The sequence below is a fragment of the Colletotrichum jinshuiense genome, chromosome 1, assembly GCF_051148585.1.
Source record: "Colletotrichum jinshuiense chromosome 1, complete sequence".
Taxonomy (NCBI): Eukaryota; Fungi; Ascomycota; class Sordariomycetes; order Glomerellales; family Glomerellaceae; genus Colletotrichum; species Colletotrichum jinshuiense.
The window spans coordinates 5502821-5525560 of NC_139302.1; the positions used below are offsets into that span (position 1 = coordinate 5502821).

Genomic DNA, 22740 nt, shown 5'->3' on the forward strand with positions numbered 1-22740 from the left:
GCGCTTTGGAATCACCTATCTTGCAGGCTGCAGTGACCCGGAGTATCAACATCCGAGCTGTCCTTCTAAAGGCTCGTTTAGTGGCAAGTCATACGATATCAGTCACCCTTATAAGGCACCAGCTAAAAGTTTACTCGTCAATTAGATCAGCCATGGACTGGCCTCGTTTACTGTAACGGCACATCAGAGGAATGGGTCGCTTGCGCACAATCAGCCCAGCCTACAACCCTCACATCAGCAGATGCATGCTGGTGCCCGGAAACATCACGAACCGTTGCCTTTACCGATTCTTCGAGACTCGAAAACGTCGTACAGCTGCCAACCGCGCTGGGAGGTAGTGTGATTTGGCAACCTGGCCACGTTCCAATGCCAACACAACCCAATACAATACCCACATTCATTATGGATCCCACTACGATAAACACCATATCAAACCTGCTGCCACAACCTACGGAGACCGAGACAGCTTCAGGAGACGGGGATATAGGAATGGCAACAGGTGCCAAGATTGGCCTCGGTGTTGGGGTCGGGAGTGGATGCGCGGTTCTGATTGCAGCTCTGATATATCTATTCTTCTCTCGACGTAGGTGGCGACGAACCGGCCATTCAGAATTGGACAATGCGTCAGGGGATGAAAAAGGCTACAGAGGCATCTTCCCGGCGATGCCAGAACCTGATCAGAATCCATCAAGGCAGCTTTCCACAAGGACGGAGTTAGACGGTACACCATTACCAGTGAAACAGATTCTGAGCGAAGATAGGAGCAAGTTACATTACAAACCAGCGACGAAGTTCACAAGACCACCGAGTCCAATTGCGGAGTTGCCTGGATAGGGAAAGATGGGTTCTAGATATGCATCAGTATGTTAATGAATTGATGAATAATAACCCAGTGATAATTCAAAGAATCAAAAGGAATCTTTACACAAGACCTGTCCAACTCCAGGGGTGTCGTGGAATTCTTTTGCTGGACATGTGTCTCCTTCATTTTGCCGTGTTTGGAGTAAGGTGAACGTAGATGTATACTAGCAAAAACCAATTCTGTGAGATTGCAGTCCTGTATGTTGGCTTTCTGCAGTGCAAATCTTAATAAACTGCAAGAATTTTTGAGTGAGAAATAAATGGTCAAGTCATCAGTTGATTTGTTACTTCGTCGAAACCCCGCCTATGCCAGTACGCATTGCCGGAAGCCTAGACACATTTGTAGTAGTGCAAACGAAACCAATCAACTGAATCAACAGGAATGAAAATACCCAGAGATTTCACTAGACAATATGCTGAGAAGTCGAAAGCCAAAACGTGGGAGCTGAAATGTTTTTGGGCATGGACTGCAAGGTTCAATCTCACGCGTCGACTTTTCGTCAGTCGTGCACAGCTATGGAACCGCTTGGAGAAAAACATTGCTGAGTCACAAGAAAAAATTTAGTTGTATCATCGGGTATGTTTGGAAGTAATTTCATTGAGATTTCGTGTGGCTTTTCGGGTTTTCTTGTCAGAATGATATCTAGAGTCTCGACCTCTATATAAAGACAAACGTTTGTGATTAGGAGTTTGGCAGATGGCCTACTCAACACTTACAAGAACCAGAGTCCGGTTCATAAAAGATTGCAGCCAGTTTTAATCCGAACCCAGGAATCCTGGTAGTGGCTGTAAAATTCGTTTGCAATTATATTTTGTTGACATTGCGCGCAAGGCCTTTCACTCGACTAATTCAAGGCTAAACTCTTTCACGAGGATAGAACCTCCCAATGATTTTGTCGCGTAATTGAATACGGCAAAACGGAATGCCATGAAAAACTGCCATCTGTTGTGGAGCAAATAGTCTGGACCCAGTTGCTTGAAATTCTCGCCGTCGATACTGTAAAGCAACTGGGCCGGGTTGTTCGCCTCCACGCCAAAAGTCGGATGTACATCGGCTACAACGCGTAGCCAAATATCAGTACCGTTGGCAACTCCTGACAAGTCAACTTCGGATGCGCTCGCCGTGGCAACGATAGTGCCGTTTGAAGTGGTCTGCCACCCAGTACTCTCAGGGGCAAGAATATCATGGACAGCCACAAGCCTCAAGGTGTCACCCTCTTTCTGAAAACCAATGTAAGCTGATTCGTCGCGAAGTATGGACACACCAGCCACGTCGCCGTCAGCCATGTTGGCAAGATTAAGCCGGAAAGTGCCGCTACTCTTTGGGCCCAAGATTCTGTGGGTTAGGGTATTTCTAGCGCTGTAAAGTTCGTCTGTAATGCTCGCAGTATGAAGTGTTAGACCTTCGGGACTAAGCTCCCAGGCCGTGTTGTCTGGGTTATGGTTGAACTCCCATTGATGAGAGAGCGCTGGGCTTTCAAATCTGTCGATGTACTCTCCAGCTGCTTCGACTGATTTGTTTGTTTGTACGGGCACTGGATACGTCTTTCCCCAGCCGCCAGTTTCGTCTGTCACAATTTGCGGCCAGCCCTCCTCGTCCCATGTCAGTGGTGCCAGCACTGGAATACGGCCACTTGGATAGGCATCTAGGAAACCCATGTACCACCAATCACCTTCAGGTGTATCCACAATTCCGCCCTGGTGAGGAGTTCCAGAGTTGGGGATTGGCGAGGTCATTCGGTCAAGGACTGTACGGTTTGTATAAGGTCCCCAAGGGTTGTCTGCTTTGAGCACATGTTGCCCATCAGCTGGTTTGGTTAACCAGATGTAATAATAATCGTTGATGTGGTAGAACCTGGCTCCCTCAAGGTATCGTACTGGATCGACCCAAATTACCTAAATGTTTTTAGTTAACTAGCTCATTTCTGTTTTGGGAGAACTGCAGCTCACCTCGTTTCGAACGGGCTGTAATCCATCAGGAGATAGCTGCACAACGCTGATGTTGTACCTTCCGTAGGCAACGTACATCGTGTCGTCGTCGTCAACCAAAACTCCCAAGTCGTAATAGCATTCGTCAATCGGTGGTTGCGCAGTCCACTCGCCAGCTGGGTCGGTGGCCGTGAAGATCCACGTCTTCATCTCACCGGACTGAATGCAACCATACCAGTAGAATACGCCGTTGCTCTCGCGATACTGCAAAGAGCTGGCCCAGATGCCTCCCACATAAGCTTTTCCACTGCCGTTCAAATAGTACTCGTCTCCAAAGATGAGTTCCGGGACAGAGTGGCCGATATAAGACCAATTTATCAAGTCATAGCTTTTCAAAACCGGGGCACCGGGAGAATAGTGCATCGTAGATGCCGTGTAGTAGTATGTGTCATTGACGCGGATAACCTCGAGGTCAGCGAGATCGTTCCACAAAACAGGATTCGTGAAAGTGGTGCTCTGTGCCACAGTCGTAGCACAGGCTGCCGCCAGTAAGATTGATGACAGGAGAAAATTCATGTTGGCGTCTATTGAACGTAACGGTTGGCCAAAGCTCCATCACTTCGCAGGTATTTTGAGATAAAGCTGCTTTTATACCAAACCACACTGCAGAATTAATGCCGTAAACAGACTACTTCATACAGAATCCCCATTCACCTGTCATTAATCCGACATAAATCCACCAGATCTGTTCCGCTTTGCCAAGTCAAACTCACTTGCGCACAAATAAGGCGCTTTTGTGAGTTCCGAATCCGGTTCACATTCGATTCCAATTGGTGCGCAACGCCTGGGTTGGGGTCGATCTGGGGCGGCTAAAAGGTGGAGGCGGGGAATGCAACCCAAGAGCTGGACTGAGAACTGGGGTTCTTTCTAGCTTCGTGCGGAGAAGCAGCCTCGAACAAATCGGTCTCCGCGTCGTCATCAAGGCTGGGCGTTCAATTTGAAGTCTCTCGTGGTCGACTGAGTAAGCAATACAATGACATAAACAACTAAACAGACACCAGCTCCTGACAACTTCTCTCCTCTCGCTTGTGATGATTCTGTTCGAACACAAGACAAGAGAACGGTGAATTTTGGGGAAAGAATGCGACTAGTTGTTCTGAAAGGGCTTTTAAGAAATTATGATAGAAAAGAATGAAAATAGGGGTGGAGGCAGATGGTAAGTAGTTAATCCTTTTTCATCCAGGCCAGCCCTTGAGTATCGTTCACGCACGTGGCTTGATAGCCACTGCAAGAGCCAGAATTGAAGTAATCAACTTAGACACCAAAAACTTAGGTTCAGACAGATAATTATCCACCAAGTTGTTTTGGTTTAAGCTTTTATTTTCGTATCACGTCATCTTGAATCCTTTTCATAATTTCACCAGAAATACGTCAAGTAGCGATATTCTACTGCTCATTCTTCGTCGAATTTGACCTACCTCAGACGCACCTTGATTATATTTAGTTACAAACTGTCTACAATTTAGATCTTGCAGCCGATGTGATTGAGAAGGAGCCATTGATTAGTGCTTTATTTCCTTGTGGGGGTAAATGCGAAGCTAAATTATCATCACTTACACCTAGCTAATTATGTATCTCCTATTGAGTCGTGAGACTCGTGACCTTTTTTTCCTTGTTGGGTGGATGGGGGGCATTTATATGCTTATATAATTATTAACTGACACGCCGATGGAATGCTGGTTGCTTGTTTATTTTGGTGTCGGAGATTGCTCTCGGCTTAAAATGCCGTCTGGTGGAGAAATCATCTGACAGTTCGAGGAAACAGAATAGTTCATATTTACAAAGAATGCATCGTTCCTTGTTAATCCAGCCCTGACCATTATGTGAATGCTTGCTATATCTATATGTGACCACTGTTATTCTCTTCATTGATTACAAACTTGCGCTTACGGTTAGGGATTGGACAAGCGTGTCAAAAGACAGGTCGTGGCTCGGGATCCAATAGAGTCCGTTTTCTCCAGAACATACACTAGCACTATCTCTTGCTTATCACCACCAACACGTTTGTTACATTGTTAGCTTTTGAGCGCATCAAGGAGCCCTATTGATTGATAAACACGGGGAAATTGCTTCCAACATAGGAGATCTCCCGCTGCAAGTGACACATGGCTTTATATTGCCGTTAGTAAATGACCTCAAAATAGATCGGACGGCGCGATGATGCGACCAAAGAATGCGAGGCATCTGCGCCAAGTTTTCTCGAACAGCTGACATGCCGGTGAAGAAGATCCAGTTCTTTAACGAAGCAAGGCTTCAAACGCAGAATTCGGAAGCCAGATCCGCTTTAGTCCCCTTGGCGACCCCTTTGCGGACAACCCGAGGTTGCACCACATTTCCATTTTGGCTGTAGCACATCTAGCGTACACGTAAATACGAGGCCCCGGTAACGGTCAATACCACAATACTTTGGGATATTCCCTCTGGAAGCTGCTCGGAACCTCCGGTGCTTGGTGGGCAGAGTGGCTTGGGTTGTTGGTGGATATCTCCCCGGCCCCCCCACACGGAGTACTCAATTCATCAGTCCGAACCCGAACTGGGAAGAACCTGGAAGACATTTCGAATGGGAATGGCATTTCAATTTTTAACTTCCAGTAGACTCTCATTCTGAACACCAAAAAAAACAAGAACAACTCAAATCTTCAACCTTGGACATCTGACAGATTGGCAGCAAACAGCGGGAGAGAATCAGACTTACGTCGAATATTTCTAACATCATTCGGATGAGTCCATCTCAGAGTTGAGATGGGACAGGCGTTCGGACGATATAGTGGGGAATCTGTTGATTGAGGCTCAAACTTTGATTGATTGCCCCGGTATATGACTCTGCAATATGTTCCGCGTTGTTGATACCGCAAAAAAAAACCATGAACACTTCTTTTTGTCTTGTCTTCCTTTTTCAAGAAAGTTCCGACTCCAAGGTCTATTCTTGGGCATTCTATCGATTCGAGCCACTGGAATTAGTTGCATACGCTTCCTCAACACTTGCGACCTCATTTTCCGCGCTAATGCTCGGCCAGCATGGCATCGGAGGCGCAAGATTGGGAATTTTAAGGTCAGCCACGTCAGCATACGGGGAACAATATTGGTCAGAAGGGATTTAAAGTGCACGTATATTGAAGTCTAGAAATACTGGCTAAAATTCCCAACAATCGAAGGTGAGTTGACAAGGGTCTTCCCAGAGCAAATAAGCACGAGTCATAAAGGGGGTGAACCTCCCCCAGATTATAGAGTTTGAGGAGCTTGGCCTACCGGGAAGATGGTCATGCCCGAGTCTGCCGACAACCCAACTCCGTGGCTTGGGTAGGCATCTCGGTTCGCAGCGAGAGCTGCAATGGCATCGTAGCATTGTCGCATCAGCGAACGGTGCGCAAATAGCCTGAAGATCAAGGGCTTCAACACAGCCCCTGAGCCCCCTATGCCCCACAAACACATCGCCGTTGTCAAGAGTTGCTCGGGGGCTAGAATTTTAGCGTCCGATTTGTTGGTTCTCTCTTCTCTCAGGGGCCATCGAATTTCTGTATAAGTAGAGGAAAGATCGTCGGTGGTTTCTAGAACTTCTGGAACCATCATCAGCATCCAGCTCCTCGACGCAGTCTCTCGCTAAACAAACCACAATCGTTTCCGAACTCACCCACTTCATTCTCTCACTCATCCTCAATAATCTTTTTGATTCTTCCATTCAGTCAAAATGCAGATCTCCGGGCTTTTCACCGTTCTTGCCGCCGCCGGCCTTGTCGCTGCTCTTCCTGTGAGTTTACTCAGCTTCTCTTCTTCCTCGATGCAGCCACATGAACTTGAGGCGGGCTTCTCTGCTACAAGAGTCACAAACAAACCGTCTGGGCAACAGCATACTAATACCTATCAACAGCAAAACGCGACTCCCACTGCCACCACCACGGCCGCCGCTACTCCTACTTGCTCCCCGGGCCCCACCGTCGAGTACACCGTCGTCAGCAACGACACCTTGACCATCATCTCCCAGAAGTTCGGCAGTGGCATCTGCGATATCGCCAATGCCAACGGCCTTACCAACCCCAACTTCATCTCCCTCGGCCAAGTCCTCAAGGTCCCTACATATGTCTGCAACCCCGACAACACATCCTGCCTGGCCAAGGAGGGTGACGCCACCTGCGTTGTGGACGGCCCGGCCACCTACACCATCGTCTCTGGCGACACCTTCTTCATCGTCGCTCAGAGATTCGGTCTCGATGTTAACGCTCTCCTCGCCGCCAACCAGGGTGTCGACCCCCTCCTCCTTGACGTCGGTGATGTCATCAACATCCCCGTCTGCTAAATGGCTTCGCTCTAAGCATCCGATGGGCATGGTTTCGCGACTATGATATCGGATCGGGAAACGACCTTTTGTTTGGTGTAAATCTTCTGGTGTCTGGGTTGGGTTTGAAAAGTGTAATAGACGGCAGCTCACTGCATTAACAATTGAACTGGATGCAATCAGATCGTAAACAAAATGCCACGTGATGCTTGCCTGCAAAATATGACGACCTATTATCAGGTCAAGACTGTTTCGGTCAAAACCCATCAGAAAATAACAGCGACTGGACGTCGAAGGGATTGTCTCTGAACAATACAACGGCAAATAATCAACTTCCACAATGTTGTATTGTGTTGAAGTATAGGCTTTATTACCAAAGACTCTTACAGTTCCAATTATTGCCATTAATGTTATAGAGGCTCATTATAGGTGGTATAGTTCAAATTGTACGCCAGTTCCGTGATGTGGCATGTGTTCAAACCAATTCTCCACCTCCAGTTGTCTGAACAGGCTCAACGCTTCTTGTGTACAGTTATTCATGTTGTATAATATAAACTTGGTGGCTTCCATGGTCTCATTCATTAACTTATTGTTCTCCAAGAGTTCCCTCTTGAAGACCGGTAAATCTATATTCTATGTTAGCCATCCACTATCTTTACGTTATAAAATAAAAAGACGAGTACTACGGTCGCAATGCGTTGTATGCGCTACGTGCCTGTTTCTGAGACTACTCTTCATGTCCACAATGCGCTGTCTCAAACTTAGGCCTGGATCATAAAGTCACCATCATATTGATATGATACGCCTCTGCTTTCAACGACTTGGAATATACCTCGCACTGGAGACTTCTAGATTACCCCCCTTGCAATATTATGCCTTTGACCTACATTAATGTCACTATAGCTAAATTCTAATTCTCTTTTTCCCTTTTTCTTGTTCCTGTCATGACCTGCATCCTGGATGTTTTAGGCCACGCATTATGTGAAATATGCCAGCGTCGTTTAATTCTGTGTTCTGGGTTAGGATTCAAGCTGTAACGCCATTTTCACAGCACCATAAATATCAACGAAACCCCTACACCAAGTTGCTGACATAAGGTTAGGGTATATTGCCAGTACTGTATTACTGGAGATATATATACTGACTTGTTTTGTTGCTTTTAAAGCTGTCTTATTTTGAATACTCTCGCCATTGAAAGAAAGCTCAATCACCAAATACCTTACATCCTGCTTTACAAAGATTAAATTATACTCTTCTTCTTCTTAGCATGCACCGTAGGATCTTGTGTCTATACAAGCAGGACTCCAAGAAAACAAACCTGCGGACTGATAGGATACCTCGTGATGCGTACTTATCTTGCAATCAGATCTTTGCTGATAAATTGTATGCTTCTCACGTGTTGATAACAATAGGTGGCCAACTGACCCCGCAGTCCCGCCACAAAAAGCAGGTTTCTAATAGTCGGAATTACCCTAGTAGAATAAAGAATCGGTCTTATTTGGCTTGATTCTGAGTTTAAAGCATTATTTATCGAAGTAGGTTGATGTAGCCAACGTCTTCAAGAGATATCCTATCGGGCGCGGACTCACGCCATTCTTACCAAGGTGCGGACCGATTTGCGAAGAATACCAGTCATATTTACCGGCAAGTCTTGTCAAATAAAAATGTCCAAACACAAGATTATTTGAGGGAATAATTTAGAAGATCAAAATGGTCTGAGTCCGCACCCGATGGCATAACATGAAAACGTTTCGGAAGGATAAGTCGGTAGGGTCCAGACAACGGACCCGCCAAGTGCAGTAGTTGTGGTTGAAAAGAAGTTAAACACGTACTGTTGGTATCACAGGATACCCGTACGGGTGGTAAATCGAACGAAGAGCAAAACTGGTACTGTATTCTGTTGGTTGTAGATGTAGAGGGAGGAAAAGAGAGGCAGCCAGCGGAAGCAGCAGTTGTGAAGATACCACCGTTGGCGGCCCGGAGGTAGAATCTCCGGGCCCGACTGCTGCCGCTTTCCCGCGGACTGACCGCCTGCCCGTATTCTAGCTGGGAAATCCAACACGAACTGTGAAACTTTACCAGATTCCGTAGTAGATGCCAAGAGAAGATTATTGTATCTGTTGGTATAACAAGATCCCCGTATGGGTGATATAAATGAACGTAATCAAAGCAATGCGGTTAAATGATTATGTATTCTGTACATGTGTGTGTAGAAGAGAAAGTAGGTAGGTTAGCTGCAGCAGCAGTAGTGAACATATTGCTGCTGGCAGCCCGGAGGTTTGATCTCCGGACTCCACTGCCGCTGGCCTGTATTCTGGCTGAGTAATTCAACAGTATTATCTGTGCTAACTAACGTACAACCTGGTTTAGTGAAGTCCAGGGCAACAAAAGCTGGCTGTAACGGGACGCGATGCATTTGATCAAGTCGTCAAGACATGGAGCACATAAAACAGCGACACGTAGCAGAAAAGAAAAAGGTGCTAAATACGTAAGGGATACTCAAGACAGAAATTTTCTTCGTTAACGTAAATACCCACTGTCATCACCTTCAGCTTCGACAAAAAAACCCCAATCTCGCCCGGACTTGCACGGGGAGAACCACAATCCAAGATCCCTGAACCAGCTAGATCATTTTCGTCCATCCGCTCTTGGCAGTCTTACGTTACTGATATTAATCTGTCGGAAGAACTATTGGATTCCCTGTACGGCCAAGATACGGACAGGCGGTCAACAGCAGACAGCAGACGGCGACGGCAACGCAACCAGGAGATCCAGCCTCCGGACTGCCAACAGTTACATCTTCACTACCGCTGCTGCTGCCAACCCATCCACTTTCTTCTCCTGAACAGACAAAATACGACCAATTTACCGCATTGATTTACTTTGATTTACCACCCTTAAGGGTATCCTGTGATACCAACAACAACCAACAGCATTGGTGACAATCAAAACTCACCAGTTGCCCCTGAATCGCGAACTACGCTAGATTTTGTTCTAAGTGGGCTCGAGGGCTCAAATGCCTTGACCTGAAATTTCCGGCGTATTATGGGTAATAAAGCTGGACGGAAACGATTTCAGAAAAAGTAATACGCCGCCGTAACTCAAGGTCTGAAGCACCTTTGGGAACTAAGGATCGACACTCGCAGCCTGCTGGTTCATGAAGCTCCAAGTACCCACCAACGCGTCACCGGGCCTAATGGACTGGGTTCCGGGCTGCGAGCTAATAGCGACTCCAAGCTCATCTATTCCCTCTGAACTATCGCCAGCTTCTAATATCTCATTATGCATATCCGAGGGTGCAGTTCGGGATCGTTGAGCTTCGCTTCGTTGCTGCCAGAAATCTTGTGTTCGGGAGGCTGGTTACTGGAAAGCTACTACCGAGAGACTTAATACCAGCCGCACGACGTTTAGGTACGAGTACAAAACCAGCATCGTCAAGGGCGCAGAGTGGCAACGGCGCAAAATATAGAATAAAAAGCTTTTTTCTTATTCTTTATACTCAAGATAAGCACTAACATGGCGGCTTCAGGTAAGAAGCCATCGCCCGTCGGCGCTTAACAAAAAACCCTTTCGCATTGTTATTGTCCCCTTCCTGTTGCTTAAATCAAGCAGTGGGAAAGCCGCCGTTTCTGTATTGGTAAACTCGGTCGCGAGCGATACGGGTGAGCCGCCAACAAATACCGAGAGAGATAATATTTATTATACACTCCACAGCAGGAGATAGATGGATGGTAGCGGTCTATGTACTGAGGGGAATAGATTTCATCGAATTAACTTAAATTGCTGACCTGTATCAATAGCACAGTCACGACCAATTAAGTCAACGCCGATGTCATCTATGAAAAAAATTGCGGCCAATTACCCAAAGCCCATGCTGCTGACTGGTCTAGACCAGTATTTTGTCACAGCTTCATGTTTCAAAGAAAGAACGGACCATGTCATACCCCTGCCTAGGAACTTTTTCGATGGTTCTTAAAAATTTCCGAGGCCCTCGTAACCCTTCGGTAAGGAGCATCTCTGGGATCATTTAGTTAGCCTGGGCTGTACTGCAATAGGCAGGCTTAGCCGGCCACCTTCCTAAAACGACGCTACTGCTGTGTCTTGTACCGGTTATGATTAAGGAGTTGATGCTAGTGCTTTATGGGGAATAGTCGCTAAGGCTATCTGACTGAACCCATGCATCTCAACGGCGATATTTTCCCCGATTTAGGCTGAGATCGTTGGCGGCTCCCCTTTTTACGGGGTTTATTTCGGGGGGGAAGGCGTTGGTGGTTTTGCGATAGCGGTTGAAAATGATTATTAGGCATCTTGGCATCGGAAAAGATCAGCCGGCTATGACATCTGAGCTTGCGTAGAAATACGGGTCTGACATGTACATTTGATGGGTCCATGCCTTCAGCTGTCAAGGACATAGGCTACTTTCTCCAATAGCTGGATCTCACATGGAACTCCTGGCAGTTTGAGGCTGCAAGCACTATTTTCCACCTGTTCCTGTACACAAAGCTCGAGGCGTGATGCCAGGCGACTCCTTCAGAATGATGCGCAGGGACGGTTCAACCACGCGTCGTTCCAATACATGCGGGTATTAGAAGATCGAGGAATGTATCGAAAGCAGATGTTGGGACGAACTAATCAAGGTGAGCAAGCCACAAGGGCCCCCAGTCTCTTCGTCTAATCGGATTCGGACTCGCACCTGTGTTCATACAGCTCTATGGGGTAAGACATGGATTAACAATTTGTTGGTCATCACCACTTTGCCTGGGCCATCCCGAGGATGCACCTAGGGGCTGCGGTAAATTCCGTTTTGGGCTGTGGAATCGCTCCCCCGGGCGGTGGATTGCTTGACTGGTGTTTGTTTCGTATGTACCCTGTATGACGGGACATCCGAATGAATGATGCTCGCCAGTTCAGCGATTTGGTGGAGGAAGATAGCTTTGCAACTAGATCCAAAGACGTATGCATATTCAGGAATTAAACATGTTAGTGTAGCCCCATACTAACGCAAGAGAGTAGGACATGCAACACCTACTCCACACATCTCCACGAGGTCGACGTCAGCATGAAAAACGCTGTGTCGATACCTTCGCCTCATGTTCGTCTCAGTTCTTCCCACACTTTCCGCTTAACAACAATATGTGCCTTCCAATCAGCATTTTCCTACTAATTCTATGACAAGGATTTACCCAACCAGCCAGTTTTTCTATTCCTTGTTGAGAGAAAGCAATGCGCTAACATGTTTAATCCCTGAATAGGTACATGTTCCTACACCCATTCTGCTTCGCTTAAATCATGACTGACCGATTTTGTAAGATTTGTTACTCGCCATGATGATCGGCATGTACTATTGGCACAGCGGAGAGATAATTTGTATGCCGTTCAATTCTTGATGGTTTACAGCAGCCAAGTAAAATAAAATGAAATTAATTATACAATAAAAAAGCACCGTTACTAGCGGCTCTGCGTCGCTAGTCGTGTTCATTCCACATCTCCAGTTCAAAGATTGGCGTTGTATTCTAATAACCTCCCCTGGCTTGGGAGCTGAAAGATGCTCTTGCAAGGGTGACTGCATCTTCAGGCGCCCCTGGCCCTGCGCAACAAACAAAGTCCTGCCAAGGCTAGTTCATGCCTATCGTAGTACTGCCGGGAGTTTCCGCTTTATTGCTGCCAATAGTACTGGAAGTATTGCACGGTTCAACGCCATGCGTCTCCTCATTAAGAATGCCCTATGATCCATTGGCAATTTAATTCGAACACGTCAGGGGGAAGAACAGATATTCTGTCCCGCGAAAGGTTTCACACGCGCTTGGCCTTCCTAGTAGTAGACTTGCAAATGAGTTGACCAAAGTACATCGGCGCAATGGAGATGAAGCACAACCGAAAACGTGAGAAATACACATTGCCCATTAACAAACCCATTAACCTATGCGGTGGTGAACGAGCTGCCACTTGACTTATTGGCGATGATGTGAAGCTGTTGAAAAAGGTTGCCTGACAGTGGACCGGCGACCTCAGACAACAGATGGAAGACTACAGCAAGAACAGTGGTCAGAACGCCATTTTTTGATTGGGGAATAGGAGGCCTAGCTAAAAATATGGGGAAAACTTGGGCCACCCGCTCCCCTTACGTACAAGCAATGATTGGCTGAGCTTCGACTGGTATGGGTGGCAGGGTGGTGTGTAATCCACAAAGCCCCTACTCTATTACCTGCCTCTAGCGATCCTTCCCCTAGGATTTAGAGATCTAGCGCCCTGCAACCTTCGGTATCACAGCCCTTGCGAATAATATTTAAAGACCGGAACGGAACCCCTTCAACTTACACCAATGTCCAAGTCAATATTTCTCTACCCTTCCTTCGCTCACTTTTATCCATTCTTTACCACTCGACTCGACGTCGGTCCATTCTTTTCGTCTTACCTTCAACCGCAATCATGAAGGCAACTTACGTTCTCTCCGCCGTTCTCGGCCTTGTTTCTTCGACCTCTGCCCACTACACCTTCGACAAGGTCATTCTCAACGGCGTCCAGCAGGGCGGTGACAACACCTACGTCAGGAAGCACCAGAACAGCTACATGCCCACCAAGTTCAAGAACATTCCCTCTGGCTCCATCGCGCCCACCGATGCCGACTTCACCTGCAACAAGGGTGCCACCGCCGCCGCCAAGGTCCTTACCGTCAAGGCCGGAGACAAGGTCGCCCTCAAGCAGGCCTTCGGTGGCACCGGCATGCTCCACCCCGGGCCCTCCCAGTTCTACATGACCCCCGTCAGCAACGCTGCCTCTGACAAGGGCACCGGAAACTGGTACAAGGTCCACCAGTCCCTGCTCTGCACCGCTGGCAGCGCCGAGTCCCTCCGCTCCAACGCCTGGTGCAGCTATGGCGAGGACAACGTCTCGTTCACCGTCCCTGCGACCATCCCCAACGGCCAGTACCTCGTCCGTGGCGAGCACATTGGTCTTCACGGCGCCCACGATGGCCAGGCCGAGTTCTACTACGCCTGCGCCCAGGTCCAGGTCACTGGTAACTCCGCTACTAGCATGCCCGGCACCGGTGTCAAGATTCCTGGCGTCTACAAGCAGGCTGATGCCCCCGTTAACTTCAGCGTTTGGGGCAAGTCGACCTCCTACAACACCGCTCCCGGCCCTGATGTCATCCCCGGTGGCACTATTCGCGGCAGCGCCAGCGGGTCTTCCGGCGACAAGACCACCACCGTTGCCGGTGGCAGCTCTGGCTCGTCCGCTCAGGCCGCTGCCTCGTCCAAGGCTGCTGTTCCTGCGGCCGCCGCCACTCCCAACTGCTAAGCGTCGCTTATCTTCAGCTTGGGGATGTATGCTACTAGCCACTGTATCTCGTCTCATGCATTGTGCATGATCCTACTAGCCAGTACGATGCCTTCGGCCACTACAGTCGGGGTTTTGGTGGATAGGGGAGCGAACCCGTTCTCCTTAACAAATCTGTTCTGAGGTTTATCAGAGTGGGCATTTTTCATGTGTATATACTTCGCTGTCCGTGACAGCAAGTGCAAATAAATATCGAATTGACTTCGCAATTCGCCGTGTCACCTAATGAGCGTTTCAATATGGGTTCCCAAGTTTCACAGCTCCCAATTATCATTAAGATCAATGGGAAAAGTACAGCAGTTCTAGGTTTTCATCGGAGGAGTCTGTTCTGTCTACCTAGTAAAAGGACATTGACACGAATGTCTTTCATCGTACCAATAGGGGGCTTCGGTTCCTTTCTTAAAGCACAGCATACTCTGAGAATACATTTCAAACCAAGAGAGATTACTCAGGACTTACTCTGCCCGACCTCGTCACTCCTTAGAATGAGTGATGCCGTGTTTTCAGCTGATTAACCACATTGCAATCGACCAGACTGTACTCAAGCTTCGCCACTAGTTCCTGCGGCAGATAAATGCGGCCTTAATTAGAGAGCTCCCGCTCGGGCGAGTAACTGAAGACAGCAAGAATGCTGCACTTGGCCATTCAGGTCATTTGCATGTCTGATCTATAGATTCAATCACGCAACGCCCGTCCCCCTGTCCTCTCGCCATTTTGTCCATGATGGTCCCTTTCAATCCCAAGTCCTTGATCAGGGTGGCCGACTGTGGGCGCCCCACTCCATTCCACTAGGCCACCGAAATTTCCGGCCAAGACTGTAGTAACGGTAGACTTAACGCTTTTGCAAAACGATACTGGGCCCACGGAAATTTGCAGCAAATGCGACTCCCATCGCCATGCCCATAAAATGCCAACTACTCTTTTCTTTCAAACATATGAGTCACGCAGGAGAACAGCGGTTAGAGTTGGTCGAGCTACGATTTCTACCGGAACAGTGTGCGGCACTATATACATGACGCATTGTAAGTCCAGTCACTTTTCTTAGACTCTAGTCTACTTCTTATGTATTACTGTGTGATGTTTCTCCTGTTGAGCCTGGTACTTAATAGTACCCGATTACTAGGCCTATGAGCCAGCCAGCTGAGAGCTAAGTTTTTAATAATAATAGATAGTCATCTGAAAAAAAAAAACCCCCCGGTTTAAATGACACCCATATGAGCATTTTTCCACACCCCTCCCTTCCCTTTCATTTACTTCTATCAAGCCGTAATTAGTGCAGGGTCAGTGGACCTCCCAGTGGAGGAAACTGGCTCCAGTATCTTGTCGACTTTCTTTCCCTAGAAGGGTTGTTGACCCAGCTGGCGATACTACATAGTAATGGGTCATCCATTTTGGGGCGCCGGTATCTTTTCGACGGGAGGTTTAGTCCAGCGGTAGGTGGTGTAGTAGTGGACGACTTTCGTTTAATAGACAGAAACGGTCGTCCCCTTTGCCGACCCTTAATTCGACTCGGGCTTCGTTGCGTGGTGAGGTCTGCCACCTGCCACCCCTCTACGGGGACTTGGGTGCGAAGTGGTCGGGAGCACTCCGACGGAGGATCATCAGCTAGACAAGGAGGCGCGCAACCACTTTCCTCATATATCCATCCATCGGAGCATTTGTACTCAATAGACCGGCATGGCACAGTTGGGGAACATTGTTTCGTATTTGGGCAGGGCATCCACGATATTTTTTTGTTCGTCAAATCCCCGGCTGGTAGACCATCACTGTTTGAAGGATCATAGTCGACGGTGAAGGTCGTGGCAGACACTGTTGCTGGGACCAGAGAACCGGAGGGCTCTGGGGGTGCCATTGCCGTGCCCCCTTGAGACGCGTACTCTGTCGAGCCTTGGACGCAGAGGCTAGAGTCCTCAAAGGCTGCACGGGCGACATCGTGCCAGAGAGCCATCATGTTGTAGACGTTGTCGAGAGTGAAGTACAATCTACAATCGGCTGCTGCGTAGCGGAACTGGAGGGGCGTGGATGTGTCATCCTCGCGCAGCTGGTCACGGAGGTTGAAGGAAGCACGGTTGATGAAGATGCCAGTGTCGTCCCGGTTGGCAGGGAGGCGGGTCTGGACGGCCTCGTTTGTTTTGCCGACCCAAGCGATATGGTCGTCAAGGTTGTCGTTGGAGTAGATACGTGCGCCACGACTACCACTTGCCGCTTGCATCGGGCCTGGCTTTGGGGCGCCGCCCATGACTACGGTGCGGGCTCCGCCTTGGTTTGTCGCGAGCTCGACGAACAGAGCACAGGCTGAGGAGCAGGTACCGTCGGTAAGCTGCAGAGAGGTACGGCGTTAGGCAAAGAAAGTTCCAACCTTGGCGAAAAAGGTGTTTCGGGTTTAGAATACTTACGATGATAACATCTTTGGGCTTCCACGTTCCCGCTCGGCTCGCGTCATTTTCGTCGAGATAACGGGTTAGCAGCCATCCGTCGAATGCCGCGGCATGGAACGTTGGATTCTTCAGGTCGTATCGCTCCTGAAAGATGGGAATGTAAGTTGACAGAGTATTTCCATGGTGAATGCTTCTTAACTTACCACAAGTGAGAAGTCGTCCTCATATTGCCTCCTGGGTCCTTGGTATTCCTCCCAAGAAGTGAAGTTGTGCCTCGTCTCAGCATTGAGACGGGTTGTAATCACCCACTCATTCGCCAAAAGCTTCAGTCTCTCCTGCTCTTGCTCATCAGTACCGGCTGCAAGTCCTTCCCAGTATTGCGTAGTGGCCGAGCCCAAAATGTTGCCCAAGTCGTGACTGCGTCTCTGACTTCCAGCGAACGGGTCAATTCCGGGAAAAAATTCACGCAACAGTAAGAGCGCGATGCCTGTCGACCCACCGAAGTTCTTTTGAAGGTCGATGATTATGTGAGAGAGGCCTCTATCCTTGGCGCCGTTGATGAAACCTGCGAGTGCTTCACCGAATTTTCCCACGGTTAATCCGTCCTGGTTGAAGTGAGGTATGCTGAGCACGCCTGTTGATATGTCATCGTAGAAGTATCCTGTGATGACGCCGCCTTCATAAAGTCCCAGGTCTTGCTCTCTGATATCGGGGTTGTCCGGGAAAGCGCCATAGCTCTCATCATACCAGCTGGTGTTTTCGAGTTCGTCGGTTGTACCGTCGGCAGGTGTGTCCCCCGTTACAGGCGGCTCTTCTGTAACGGACTGGTCTTCTGTGATGGGTGGAGGCCCTCCAAAGACTTCAGGAATCGGAACATTGCTGTACGATGCAGGCTGCAGGCCAAGGACGAAGAAATTGTAAAAGTCGCCGCTCGTCGTCAGAGGGCCGGTAAATTCGGCAATGTTGTAAATTGCGATCCAGCGACTCTCCCAGTCAGGCGTGTTTGGGTCTTCAAATGTGAATTTGATCGAGTCGCCAGGATAAAATGTGCCTGAGCCGCCAAATATGCTGAATATATTCTGTACGTCTTGGACCGGGTGGTCCATAAGCTCGTTCCAGTCGGCATGGGGTTCAAGCATGCCGACCGACTGGCGGGCTCCGTACTTTGTGAGATACTCCACAACCGGCTCATCGTTAATGTGCGAAACAGCGGATATAGTTGTTGGAAGGCCCTTGGCGATGTTGTCTCGGCGACTAATGACATCGGCTGTAAACATTAGGTCAGTAAAGCCAGGCGTGTGTAGAGTTAAGGGTCATATGGGGTCCTACCTGCAAGATAGATTTTAGGCGTCTGCTTTCCGTCAATGGATGCCGAAACGAGAGGTGCTGGGCTTGCGAAAGAAAAGACTGAAAGAATGCCCGCAGATATGTCGACGTGGGCGTCGTGGACCGAGTAAACCAGCTGTTGCAGGGCAGCTTCAAAATCGTACTGGTTCGTGAAAACGCCCGCCGAAACATTGCGCTTTAGTTCTTCCAGACCCCCTACGAGGTCGAAAGCAGGCTGCTGGTAGCCCTGGGGAGGGCTCTTGAGGTACGAAAGAGTGCTTTGGAACTGCATTGTCGTGTTGTAGTATTTTATGAAGCGCAAAGCTGGGGCTGGGTGAAATGGGACACTTTTCAGGCACTCATACGCATCGGCCGCATAGAAAAACATGAAACCTATCCTTGTTAAATTCGAATCCGATTCTTTCACGGCAAAGTTCGTCTCACCTTTATTGACCTCATCAATGATCCGCCCGCAAATTGATAAGGTGTCTTGGACGGGCACTTCTTGACGGCGTGTTAGATCCCTTGGGGAACGGCTAGACGGACGCGCGAGAGCTAAACCGTAGCAAAGGCTCAACAGCACGGTAAGACGTTTGAATAACATAATGTATATGGGACGCTCAATGTGACCAAACGAATGACTTGTGTGAGAAATAACCACAATGAAGAGAACACCGAACGGATTCCACTATTCCGGGTTGGGGACAATAGCCGCCTTTTACGTACGCCGCACCGCGCATATCGCCTCTCTTGCGCTTTAATCACTGATCAAGAGACCACTCGGGCGTTTGCCGACCCGCACGATATTAGGAACATTGGCCCCCAACATACCCTCTTTGGGTTGACCTCTTGGCGGCCAGGCTGTCACTTCCACCGGGCGGCTAGCCCTTGTTTTTAATCTTGTATGAAGCAGGCTGGGCCATGGCGTCGGTCCATTAATCTCTTCACCCATCCTTGTGGCTGCGTGGCAGCGTATCATTCCATGCTGACCGTTTCCTTTGTACCTTCAGATGAAAAGGAGAGGCGAAACCGAGTTGTGGACTCATCTTTGGGCCAGAAGACATTTAAAAAGAGTTACTCAACGCGGTTCTCTCAAATATTGTAGTTAAATCGGTGTTCTATAGCATAATATCTGCTGGTGATTGCATTTCCATGACGGGTGAAGAAGAACCTCCCTAATGTTGGCGGTTGGGCAAGACCAAGACTGGTTTGTATAAGTCTTTTACCAGCATCGAATTCCAAAGCGCCAGAGTGCGAAGGATCCACGGTGGCTGAGGGGACCTGCATGACCCCAAACGTTTTGGTATGTGAACAGCATTGGCCGTGTCTTGCCAGCCTGATTATGTTCAGGTTGTTTTGTTAAAGCCTAGCACTATTGTAGCGGCGTGGGGCTAACAGGACTACCGATGCAGCATGCTTACTTTTCCTCAAAAAAATGTAACCGGAACCTGAAGACAAGCTTGCCTATTTGGGACTCAGGCTTATGTAGCACACCATTCCCACTCAGGGGCCATATCAACTACCCGCGTCTCACCACCTTACCCCAATCAGCATACCCCCAATCCCGCGGAGTCGTCTCCGTCTCCATATTAACGTGGGTATCCGCGCTTTTTGTATTTCTGAAGGATCGTGTTATCTAAACATAGGTGGATCCGAAGCAATGAGAAGTTAAAAAGATCCACATCCAAGCTGGATACAGAGTCTCAAGGCGCAGCCCCCTGGAGGTGCCTCCTATACTCAAGAAACCGACTGCCGTGACTGGCTGGATTCTTTACGAGCCACCCCAAGGGATAAGCAAATTTGTGTAGCCTTACGGGGTTGCTGTTTACAATCCACATGCAACCTTTATCCGTTGCGCCACCGGCGCTTCAGAGGCTCTTGGTGGTTGTATAATGACCCCGAGCTCACGTTCTCAAGAGGGGAGCGGGCGGGCACGGCTGGCTTTGTTCGCGCTGATATCACAAGGGTTTTGGTGCCGATAGCTGTCTCCCCTTTTCATTTGCTCTGAGGATGTAAAGAACCCAGCCTTATTTCAATACTGACCCAAGCGGACGCTGATTTTAACGGGAGACTCCTGCTTTCCAGCTCGCCCCTGGTACCGACAAGGAACGACATCTTCTCATAGGCTTTCGTCTACTCCTTTCAATCACTCTTTCTGATCCCTGGATCCCAGGGCTACAAAAATGGCTTACTTCGAGGGAGAAGCGCATTCCGCTGTTAGGGAGCCGTTCGAGAACAATCAGAACAAGCACACTTTGTTCAGCCAAGAGCACGAACCTAGCTCGGATATATGGCCGGCTTTGGGGGACTGGATCCTGAACAATACCATTTTTAAGAGTTGGCAACGAAAGGACAATCAATGGATGTTACGCTGTGTTGGAGCACCAGGCTCCGGCAAGGTAAGCATAGCTTCCCATTTCTTGGCCTGTTCGGGACCTTGTAGTGTGCAGTTTGCATAAACAACAAGGGCCAAAGGCTATAGACCTTCAGATTGTCCCATGGCTCTTCAGATTCCAATGCCTCATTAAAGATTCCTGCACTGATCACAATGAGTTTTTTGACTTCTTTCAGACGACCTTATCTGCTCTGGTAATGAAGAAGCTCAAAAACGAATGCAGAGCGAGGGAAGCCGTTGCCTCCATGTTTTTGCGAACGGACGTGGTATCTAGCGTTGCCGACATCGTGGAAGACATCCTCTGTAACGTCTTCCATCAGCTGCGCGTCCAGCACACCGAGGCAGATGCGGACGAAGCGTCCGACTTAAACTATCGAGATTACGTCGCCGCTAAGAATCACGGCCATCGCAACAGTTTCCGCATCCAGCACTTGCGGGACGCGCTCTACTCCCGTCTTGGCACATTGGATCGCGCTTTTCTGGTCCTCGATGACTTCGACAGATGCGACCCCGCCGTCTACCTGTCTCTCGAAAACGAACTCTCGCTCTTGGCCGCCAATGGGCTCAAGGTTTTCCTTACCTCGCGCATCGCGTGTCTCAAAGGTCTTTTTCCAGCTGCGACTTGTGACTCGTGTCCTGAGGGGTGTCCGATAGTCAATGTCTTTTGGAAATGTACGACTTGCAAGGCGAGGGACCTCGAACCCCACGTACTCTGCCAAGTCTGCAGAGACGAAGCTAAGCCCTGCGCAAACTGGTAAGTCGCCGTACCAACTACATTTTCGCTGCATTATTCTGCGGCATGGAAAATATCTCAGCCGGGACTTCAAACGTGCACCAAGCCTGCATTCTAGCGTTACTTTAACATGTAAATAAGGCTAACGCTCTCTGCAAAATTTAAGCGACGATTCTGCACACTTCGTCCAACCTTTTGACTACATCGAGTTGAACCTAGATGTTAACGCCGAGGCCGTAAAACAATTCGTTGACTGGGACCTCGAGAGAGAGCACGGAAACCTCGGCCTAGGCAGCACAAACGAGGAGGACTTGCCCCCAAAGTCCGACCTGGGCAGACGGCTTACAACGGCACGAAACTATGAAACGCTTGAGATGTTGCGGGAGAATATTCAAAAACAGGCCGAGAGAAATGTCAGCCTTGCTCGCCTCCGCCTGGACAACGTTCACCAAAACCCAACCGTGGATGTCATACTCGCGCCTTTGAAAGATGCCCTTCCAGCCAATATCGTAGCTTTTTTTAATGCCGGCATGCAACGCATCGAGAAGCAGCCGAGGGTTCAGAGGGAATTGGGGCTTCAGGTCATTGCAGCAGTGACACAATATGAGTATAACTCGAAATACATGGGCCACAAGGTCGTCGACGGAATCCTCCGAAAAGCGGCGAGGGGAGGCGCGAGGCAGCAGGTGAACAGATCGCAGTCGGAACCGGAAATGCCAACGGCTACGGCTGCTGAGAAACAGGCGCGGCTTTCTTCATCCTACGATCCGTACTACACACTCGAGGAGATGGTCCACGCGGCGTGCGGTTTTCTGGTGGTGGAAGACCCCACGGGTGACCGGCTGCTGAGGGCTTACTGCCAGACGTTCCACGCGTTTGCGAAGGAGAACTACAACGAGGGTCTGATGTGGGCGCGCGCGAGCCTCGACTTTAGCAATGTTATTTTCGATGTGAATGGAGCGGGAGGCTTGGCGCATTCCGGAGTGAAGCGCTCTCATACTGCAAAGAAATGTTTAAGGCCTGGCTTATGGTATGGTGAGGGTTTGGCAAGATTTGCCCCGATTGCTGCAGTTGCGGCAGCACCCAAAAGGGGTAGTTTGACAAGAAAATCTACACTCTAGATTGCCAGGCTTTAAGTTTCCTGAGTAGAAAATACTGAGCAGATTATCTCCATGCTTGCATATTCTGAGGCTACAGGTGCAATTACAAGCGCTGCTGGGATTTTCGTAAGTCGTCCGAGTGGACGTGGAGATATGCCAAAAGGGCATCATGCTTTTGCGGCTGTTGGGACTAAGAAAATATCTTGCGTCGTTGCGGTATATACTTGTAGTGGACCTTGACTGCTTCGTAAGATCTTGATAATACAACTACAGTCTAAACTTCTTCTTGCATCATATCGTAAATCGATACTTAAACTGTTAGTAAATAGATAAAAGCTCATACCACT

The 22740-nt window shown here is 48.8% G+C and overlaps 5 protein-coding genes across 5 annotated transcripts; 3 read left to right on the forward strand and 2 right to left on the reverse strand.

Moving 5' to 3' along the window:
- Positions 1–1698: 1698 nt before the first annotated feature.
- On the reverse strand, positions 1699–3406 carry EsH8_I_001431 (glycosyl hydrolase family 43 protein; the record flags this gene model as incomplete). The annotated part of the gene is made up of 3 exons (XM_083268844.1): positions 1699–2757; positions 2812–3306; positions 3389–3406. The coding sequence occupies 3 exons, from the start codon at positions 3404–3406 to the stop codon at positions 1699–1701; spliced, it is 1572 nt and encodes a 523-aa protein (XP_083119282.1).
- A 3132-nt stretch (positions 3407–6538) lies between these two features.
- Positions 6539–7144, forward strand: EsH8_I_001432 (LysM peptidoglycan-binding domain-containing protein; the record flags this gene model as incomplete). Its single annotated transcript, XM_083268845.1, has 2 exons — positions 6539–6598; positions 6719–7144. The coding sequence occupies 2 exons, from the start codon at positions 6539–6541 to the stop codon at positions 7142–7144; spliced, it is 486 nt and encodes a 161-aa protein (XP_083119283.1).
- Positions 7145–13552: 6408 nt separating this feature from the next.
- On the forward strand, positions 13553–14422 carry EsH8_I_001433 (glycosyl hydrolase family 61-domain-containing protein; the record flags this gene model as incomplete). The annotated part of the gene is made up of 1 exon (XM_083268846.1): positions 13553–14422. One exon carries the CDS (start codon positions 13553–13555, stop codon positions 14420–14422), a length of 870 nt encoding a protein of 289 aa, XP_083119284.1.
- Positions 14423–16239: 1817 nt separating this feature from the next.
- EsH8_I_001434 (uncharacterized protein) lies at positions 16240–18457 on the reverse strand (the record flags this gene model as incomplete). Its single annotated transcript, XM_083268847.1, has 5 exons — positions 16240–16270; positions 16339–16781; positions 16858–16983; positions 17043–18106; positions 18169–18457. The coding sequence occupies 5 exons, from the start codon at positions 18455–18457 to the stop codon at positions 16240–16242; spliced, it is 1953 nt and encodes a 650-aa protein (XP_083119285.1).
- A 2348-nt stretch (positions 18458–20805) lies between these two features.
- On the forward strand, positions 20806–22389 carry EsH8_I_001435 (uncharacterized protein; the record flags this gene model as incomplete). Its single annotated transcript, XM_083268848.1, has 3 exons — positions 20806–21152; positions 21460–22323; positions 22374–22389. The coding sequence occupies 3 exons, from the start codon at positions 20806–20808 to the stop codon at positions 22387–22389; spliced, it is 1227 nt and encodes a 408-aa protein (XP_083119286.1).
- Between the last annotated feature and the right edge of the window lie 351 nt (positions 22390–22740).